This window comes from Uloborus diversus, chromosome 9 (assembly GCF_026930045.1).
Source record: "Uloborus diversus isolate 005 chromosome 9, Udiv.v.3.1, whole genome shotgun sequence".
In the NCBI taxonomy this organism is placed as follows: Eukaryota; Metazoa; Arthropoda; class Arachnida; order Araneae; family Uloboridae; genus Uloborus; species Uloborus diversus.
In genome coordinates, this window is record NC_072739.1 from 108,165,015 (window position 1) to 108,173,841 (window position 8,827).

The 8,827-nt window shown below is 30.2% G+C and overlaps 1 protein-coding gene across 1 annotated transcript; it reads right to left on the minus strand.

Moving 5' to 3' along the window:
- Positions 1-140: 140 nt before the first annotated feature.
- Positions 141-8,725, minus strand: LOC129230607 (TM2 domain-containing protein 2-like). The gene is made up of 4 exons (XM_054865022.1): positions 8,355-8,725; positions 3,510-3,597; positions 538-653; positions 141-455 (listed from the first exon to the last, which is right to left on the minus strand). The coding sequence occupies exons 1-4, from the start codon at positions 8,525-8,527 to the stop codon at positions 242-244; spliced, it is 591 nt and encodes a 196-aa protein (XP_054720997.1). The 5' UTR covers positions 8,528-8,725; the 3' UTR covers positions 141-241.
- Between the last annotated feature and the right edge of the window lie 102 nt (positions 8,726-8,827).

The following is an 8,827-nucleotide window of genomic DNA, read 5'->3' on the forward strand; positions in this document are numbered from 1 at the left end:
TTACATTAATATAATTTTGTGGTTTTTAGTTATTTACACATGGTAAAATTATTTGCTACTTTTGAGAAATAATGTCCTTGACTTATGCATTCATCTTGGTTTTCGGTGCTGCCATTTTCAGACTGCTAATGTTTCATAGAAGAACATTATATTTTGTAAAAAATTCTAAAATCTTTTATTTTTTCTTTCCAAAAACATTGGCCAGTCCTAGTTTGAGTTCCTTCTTGTTTTCTGTTTATTTTTATGCATATGGCACCCAGTTGCTTCCATCTTCAGGTGTCAAATTACCAGTAACTAGCAAAACAATATCAACAATCCACCATATTCCAAATCCTCCTAAGGTTAGCATTTTTCCTACAGCTGTACCGGCATGTCCCAAACAAAATCTGTCCATTCCTAAGAAGCCCAGCAGAACAGAATATAGCAAAGTTGTAAGAAAGTAGTGTCCAGAATATCTAAGGAATAACAATAATAAATAAGTAAATTGAACTAATTATAAATTTTCTTATTTAAAATAACTTCTGGAGGTATACATACTTGATGCAAGGGAATCCATTTTTTAAAAATGTTCTTGGTCCAAAGCACTCAATACCTGGTAACACAGTGCAATTTACTGCTGTAAATTGAACATCTTCATACTTTTGTCCTCCATACTAAATAAAAGTCATTAAATACATTATGATTGTAATGGTTTTAGGCTTTAAAACAACTGTTGAAAATTGTCCGATACAAACAGAAAATCATGCATATTCCTTTTAATAAAAGCATTTATATGTAATTAGCTAAAGTGAGCAGGGGCAAAGACTTGCTATTTTAATGAAAATTGGCACTAAAGGTTCATCACTTGAAATTTGTTCACATTACACTAATCCAACAACAACATACCGTCGCCTTAAAGCAACAGTATAACAACTAAACAACTTACAGTTGCTTTCAAGATTAGATGTCTTACTGTTGCTCTGAGACGACAATATGTGTAACACAGATGATTTTTTTTTTTAAATACTGAAACCAAGAAGAAGTTGCCAGAATGTCTATAACTAAAGATGTAAAATTTCTGTAAATTTTGAGGAATTGAAAGATTTATTTTATAAATAAAAAAATAGCTTTTTAATATTCATATTTTATTATGAAACATACATAACCTAATTTACTTTTTCCTTAACAGTAATGTATGTAAAAGTTTTATTATTCAAGAGTCCATTAAGATACTCATTGCGCTAATAATGTGGCTCCTTCAAAATACTTTATATTGTAAATGCAGCCACTTCAGAAGATTTCATGTCTTAAAACTATACTTTTCACAAAATTTCATTCTTAAAGACAACTCTTTCATCACTTTTAAGCTGAATTGATTCGTCTGAAAGCAAAACATCAAAAAAAAACCTCCAGCTTCCAAGTCATTCCCTGTGAAGTCCTTTAGACCAAAGAAATTTTAGATTAGATTTGTAATTACTAAACATGCTGGATTGAAAAATGACTGGTTTTATTTCACAAAACATATTTTGTAAAAAAATTTCTCAAGGAAGTGTGGACCTAAAAGTAAAAATCTGCATCAGCTCTTGCTATTAAAAACTTGGTCTTTCTGTTTCCCAACTGCCAGAAGCTTTTCTTGTTCATTTGTCTCCAAATTGGTCAAATCATTATTAATTTCGGGTGTGACATGATTTTTGTAAATTGTTAAAACAAATTTTTTGACAGAAATGTACAGGGCTTTTTTTTTTAAGTTTAATTTTTAAACAGAAAGTTCTGTTCAGTTTTTATTTTATATCAATGTTGCTACATGCTTTTTTACGTATGTAGGTATGTATCCATGAACACACATTATACGAGCACATGTTAAAGTTTCAACTTCTATTGATATAATTCTGTCCTGTATACATTTATAGTTATAGTGAGAAAAGTAGCAAACAGTACCTTGATGTACAGAGGAATAAAATGATCTAACAGCTTGCATTATCACAGTTAGTTTCTACTACACAGTGTAAAACAATATTTAAAGAAAAAACCCCATCAAAATCTAAACATTATAAATATCTGAAAACATTATTTTGTGCTAGAAAATTCAAAATTTTCCGAGAAGAAATAAACTTCTTTGGAAAACCTAAAACACCGAGCCCCCCCCCCCCCAAAACACATTATTTCCAACCATCCCTTTCCTAGATATAAGACCTATCTACAATATATTAATAAAAATACGACAAACCCTTATACACAGGCATTTAAAACTCATTGCATAGATGTTTGATTAATATTGGAATTAAAGTCATATCTTGCTGGTAGTAAAGATTTTCTACCCAATGTTTTTTTATAAGGATGTACATTCTTTTTTCTATTGTTAAATCATTGCATTTTTACAAGGCACCATATAAATATATATAGTTACGAATTCTAAATTTGACAGCTTCTTTTTTTGCTTTAAATTTTTTAAGAATTGGAAAATCACAGAAAAATAATGGTGCTAAAACTAAAACTTCAAGATTTTTCAAAATTTAAATTTTGTAGAAGATTAATTTAATGAAGTTATGACAGTGCATAATTGATGAACTAATTTTATGATTTAATTTAAATACATGAAGTGCTTTTTATACTGTTAGCTATATCAAATTGCAAATTTCGTATAATCTCTGTTATTGTAAAGTAAGATTTTAAAAATGCAGTTTTCACATTTACATCTATGCTGTTTGAATTGTACATAAATAAAAAGAAGTACAGTTGAACTCTCTTAATACGAAATCACACTGAAACAAACATTTTGTTCATTAAGCTTGGTTTGCTATCCAAGCACATCAAAAATTTCACGTGTAATACATACATGAAATTGAAAGTTTCGGTTTAGACAAACAAAACTTCTGACGTCTGTACATAAAATGTTCGTGGTTGAATACTGTAGTTTTCTTTTTTTTAAATTATTCATCATTTTGTTATGTAGTAGAAGTCCCATTACATAAAGAGTAGAAAATATTAAATATTTTACATAGAAAATAAAGCTTGAACATCTGTTTACCTGTGGACATTTCAATTTACTCGAACATAAAACTGTTCATCTTCCATTGTGGATTACAACCTATTCCACGATTGTCGATTATCATTTTCCTTTTTCAATATTTTCCAAAAACATAGAAGACATTTTTTTCTGAATGTACTAACAGGTAGTATATGATGTGTATTAGTAGTAATGTTTTTTAACTACATGATAAGCATTTCTTCGTTTTTTCACAGTATCAATCATTCACGGTTGTTCATATAACAGCTAATATGAACAAATCCATGGTTTTTGACATTTCGTATTAACCGAGTTTATCTGTATGTATACATACTTTTTTATTTTATAAACTAACATGAGATATTTTAAAACTAATACCTCACATTAACTGAGTTCAAATGAATGCCCCAATACAATTTCACTATCAAGATTTTTTAAAAGATATTTGACAAATATTTATGCTCAAGATGAGAACTAAAATAAGAGATGAAATATTGTCTTGACAATGCAAAATTAAACTTACTCTTGTACAACCATAACCAAGCTCTTCTCTTTCACTTTCATTTCCTTTCAAATCTATAGGATCTGAACAGATCAGAAATTCCAGATCTCTGTTTCAAACAAATTAGCAATAAATTAATTAACCATGTTCAATGTCCACACAATATAAATTTTAGTTTGATTTGTAGAAAACATCACAAAAAGAATTACGTTCAACAGCAATTTCTATAATTTTCATGATTTATATTACAATAGCTGCATTGCCCGGGTTTGCACGATCTACCTCGAAAATAAAAGTTATGTTAAGTGACGCATGTTCAACAATCAGGCTTCAATTAGGGAGGGGGGGGGGATAAAATTTCCTGTCTAGACAATCATTCTTAAAGAAAACGTCAAATCAAAAATTCCTGAACAAATTAAATGCAACTTTCCTGATTATCTTCTGCTGGCGATACAAAAAAAAAAAGAAAGAAGATAAATTGCCAAATAATAATCAAAAGAAGAAATTTTACCTTAAAACAAAGTTTTATTTTGTTGCAGTCGAGAAAAAAACAGTGGCGACCTTCTGAAATTTGATTTACGCTAGTTTAAAATGAGATCACACAAAGTTTAATTTTCCTGATAAAAAATTTCTGTTTCATTAGGCTTCAAAATGCTTATAAATTTTTCCTTGGTGATTTTAGTCTTTTTTTTTTTAATTCAAAGGAAGTGAATATACTCTGGGTGTTTTTCGCCGGCTTTCAAATGGGACCTGAATGAAAGAAATCAGATAACTATTTAGGGTAGAAAGAGCCATTTTTGGGTGCTAAAACGTAAATTCAAATGGCTCGCTTCTTTTTTGCCATTTGAAGTCCCCCCCCCCCCCCCCGTTCCTCCTCCAGTACCCAAATACCTACCTGCCAAATTTAGTCCAGATCTGACAAAAACTGGATTTGTATAGGGAACATACAAACATACACACACATATATTATTTGTTTTATGCATATAAAGGGTTTTTTTTAGTGGTAGAGAAATTTAGGTTCAAATAAAACACTTAAATGTTGTTAATTGCCATGAATGTTGCTTTATTTGAAAGATGATTCTTTGCCATTTTTATTTAAATATGATTTCTGGCATATGGCCACCTGGGCTGGCTCAGAGAAAGTCCAATCGGTAAGTCCAATTTTCTTACTTTTTGCAGCAATGAAGGCCGTATGTCAGACATAAGGTGGCCAATGTTCTCTTCCAAAGCGTCAATTGTCTGTAACTTATCGGTGTAGACCAGAGACTCAACATAGGCCCACAAAAAGTAGCCCAGCGGTGTTAAATCGCATGATCTTGCAGGCGAATTCACGGGTCCATTACGCGAAATTATTCGTTCACCGAACATTTCTTTCAATAAATTAATTGTGACCCGCGCTGTGTGGCATGTTGCACCGCCTTGTTGTCTATTCATAATGAAATGGCAAACCGAACTCAACACAAAACAAGTGACAGCTATCAAAATGACACACATATCAAACAGTGTTGCCAACTTAAAGTTCAATACCTCTTAAAAAAACACCCTTTAGATAAAACACTAATTAAATACAGTGAAAATGTTATAACATTAAACCAAGGGGACTAAAAAGTTTTTCATTGTAAAATATTTGTATTACAATGTGCAATATACTATCTGAACTGCTATATCTCTTGAGTTCCATATTTCACTGTATTTTGTGTAAAGAAATTTATTATGTAATTAGCACATAAAATTATTTTAATGTATATTAATATATTTTGTAAGTACTAAATTAATGTTTTCTAAATACCAACATGATGGCATGGAGCTTCTCAGTTAAAAGAATTATGTGAACATTACATTTTGCAATAGCAGATATGTCCTGAGGAATGAAAAAAATCAGGGTATTATTTAAGGGGGCAGGGAAGCAATTCCAACCTAAATGGGAATTTTATTGCTTGACTGTTTCCACAGTTCAATTAAAAATCCGTATGCATGTTTGGAATATGAAAATACAATAGTGAGAAGATATTAGTTGTAAATAAAATTTACATAGTATAATTTTATGGACTGCAAAGGAGATGAAAGTTAAAATCATTTGAGAAAAACACGGCTGGTAAAAAAAAAAAATCGTTGTCAGTTTTTGTGTTATTGTGTGGCTCTGATAAGTTGAGGCTTGACCTTGGCAATGTTTATTCTTTTGTTGTGATAATAGGGAAGGAGAACGGGCACTGAGTTGAGTTGGGTTAACTTTGTTGTAGTTTTGTGAAGGTATTCCAACTCATATCTGCGCGAACTTTTCTCTTTCACTGAATTCTCCAAAAAAGAGGTAAACATTGTCAAGGTCAAGCTTCAACTTATCTGAGCCATACTACAGAAATAAAATAATGCTAAGCTTATTTTGCGACCAAAAATTTGATTTAACACCCAGATTTCCAATCTGAGATTCATTTGTTTTGATGATCCAAATTTTGGGTTGCATGAAACATTTTCTTCTTTTGATCACAAACGTCAATTAACATGAACAAATAAAAAAGACATTTCTTCAATTTTGACACTTTAGAACTATGTGCATGCATTATTTCTCATTAATGTATATATATTTTTTGTAATGTTATTCATATTAAATTTATCCTTAAAGGCACCTAGATTTTTTTTCACCCCTGGAAAACTTATTCCTGGCATCATTGTGATGCATAGATTTCAATCCTTATTCCTAACGTGTAGCATAAGTTTTAATTCTCAACAACTGCAATGAAAGGTGAGTTTTCTGTTCAGTGTGTAAATTTAAGATAGAACAAGACATAAGTTAGAAAATACTGAATAATCTGAACAAATTAAATCAAAGAAAATTTCTGATGAACAAGCTTTTTTTTTAATTTAGATGACATGATCACATAAAAGGAAAAAACTGCTGCCTGTAACCTAATAATGAAAAAGAAAAAAAAATTCTTAACAATTAAATGAGATAATTTACTATAATGTTGTTTTTCTTAAGACTGTTATCCAAATTCTTCTATGGGTTAATAATTTTCTAGTTTAAACACTTTTTGTGGAAAAGAAGTTTATATTTTAAATGTATAACATTCTGTATTCAAATATTTTATTTACCTAATTTCTAAATTTTGGATTAGACTTCCTCTTTATTTGAAAATTAAAATAATTGCTCATGGATAAAGGCCTAGGCAAAACATAATTCAGCCAAAATACTCAAATACAAAAAGGTGAATGTTTGGCATTCATTTCAGGTATTTAATGTCTGTCAGCACTTTATGAATGACAGGTAAAGGGCATTGTATTTGCAGAAATGAGTTTTTGACATAGTTGAAGAAACGTCTTTTGGATTCAATACTAGCAGTACGGAAATGTTGGGATTAGACAGGTTTGTTCAGCCGAAACCAAAAAAAAATATTACAATATATCTAACGTAAAAATAGATGGACAAAAATGTTTTTTTTTTTTTTTTTTGCAGTTGCAGCCTTTTAACTGTCTATGGCAGAAGTAACAGGACTATATAATTGTTTAGGTATAGGTTTTTGCACACACACAAGTGCACTTTTTTCCCACTGCCTCTTGGAAGTTCAATGGAAATTCAAGCAGAAAATTTTCTGTCCACTTTTTGAATGAATATACTATAAGTTAGGTGTATACGTTATCAGTAACATGATTAAATTTTAAATTTTAATTACCTGATAAACAAGAAATTTTTAACAAATTTATGTAGTACCGGTAGAAATTAAGATATACCTAGGTTCTGATTTCAGATATCCTCACTTGCAACAAAAAAGCTAATTTTTGCTTTTAAAACGCTTTTTTTTTTCCTCAGAAAAACGATCATGAAAGTGAGTGGTTGCTGTGGTGCCATTTACCTGTAGATGGGTTTTCTCTAATACTATGTTTTAAAACGAATTTTATCGTTGACTTGAAACAAATAATTGGTTCGTATAACATTTCACGATTTGAAAAAAAAAGGGACCTTTTTCAAATATCTACTTGGGGTGAGTTCGTGAGCAATCACAAAAGAAATAATGAGGTTGTTGATTAAAATTGGCAAATTACAATTATTTAAGCATCAAATTTATGAAGAAAAGTCCCCAAAATGCATTTTAGGCTATATTTGGTCAATTAAGGGAGGGGGGATCATGACCCATCTCTAGATACAGGCTTGGTGGAAAAAAACTACTTAATTGAAAATAAACTAATTTGAAATGGTAAAACTTATGCTGACTAAAACAAAAAGTAATATCTTTTCGTCTGAGAAGCAATGATTGATGACCACTATTTGTTCATCAAGAAATAGTTTCTGAACAAAAATATAAATAAAAGCAGGTATTAATGTTCTTGACTTAATACACTTCAAATACACAGCTGGGTAAAATAATTTGGTGATTAATTAAAAGTTTTAGTTTAGAACTGATATGTAACAATTCATAAATATTTTCTACATTCGTAACAAATTACGAATCAAGTAAACATTTTTACCATTATTTTTATGTACCCATGAGTGTATTCAACCAAAATATTAGCTTTATACATTCAAAGGGAAAAAAGAAAAAAAAAAAACAAGTCAAACGATGGTCATTTTTCTTACTAACAACTTACTCGACCAATTATGACATATATTACTGTTTTAAGTTTATTGATCATATAAAGTGGGCAAAAATATTGGATGGATAAAGGTCTTTGGCATGGAAACTTGGAAGTCTGGCCCTGCATTTGTTTTAGAAAAAAAATTAACATATCACGCGTGTTGAAGCATAAATTTGTGCAAGATTTGTGCGTTATCATGCTAAATTTGTTGCAATAAGTAGTCAGTGCAAAGGGTAACAATATTTCTGGGCTCAAATAATACGATTTAAAAATGCTAAGTTGGAATAAATACTTACAGCAAACTGCAATTAACTAGTGGGGAATGCGGCAATGGAGCATTATCAGCACATTCTTCTAACGAACATTGATTTGAAAGTCGATTAACAGCCTCCCCAGAGTACGGAAAAAATAAGTAAATTACAAACAATGTTAAAAATAGACATTTACGATACAAATAAACACAGAACATTGTCAAACATAACGTTATGTGAGTTAAGAACCATTAGAAACTCATGACTTTCATCACTGGAAATCGCAATATCCTAAAATTACAGCAATGAGATTTCATTAACTAAGAAAATTAAAGTAAGTAAGTTACTACATCACGAAAAAAATTACTAATTGTATTTGCTTTTGCTATGTATATACGTGTTTGTGTTTGTTTACAACTTGGCCATCCATAGAGCATAGGATACAGTTACAATACACGGAAAACTTTTTCAGATTGCAATTAGAAATATTAATGAAAGACACTAATATAAAGTCAGGA

Excerpts from the sequence above, each read along its gene's own strand:
- LOC129230607 (XM_054865022.1), bottom strand. The coding sequence starts at position 8,527 with ATGTTCTGTGTTTATTTGTATCGTAAATGTCTATTTTTAACATTGTTT. Across the intron at positions 3,598-8,354 it reads CTAGTTAATTGCAGTTTGCT|AGATCTGGAATTTCTGATCT; the intron begins GTAAGTATTTAT and ends TGTTTGAAACAG. Across the intron at positions 654-3,509 it reads TTGGTTATGGTTGTACAAGA|TATGGAGGACAAAAGTATGA; the intron begins GTAAGTTTAATT and ends ACTTTTATTTAG.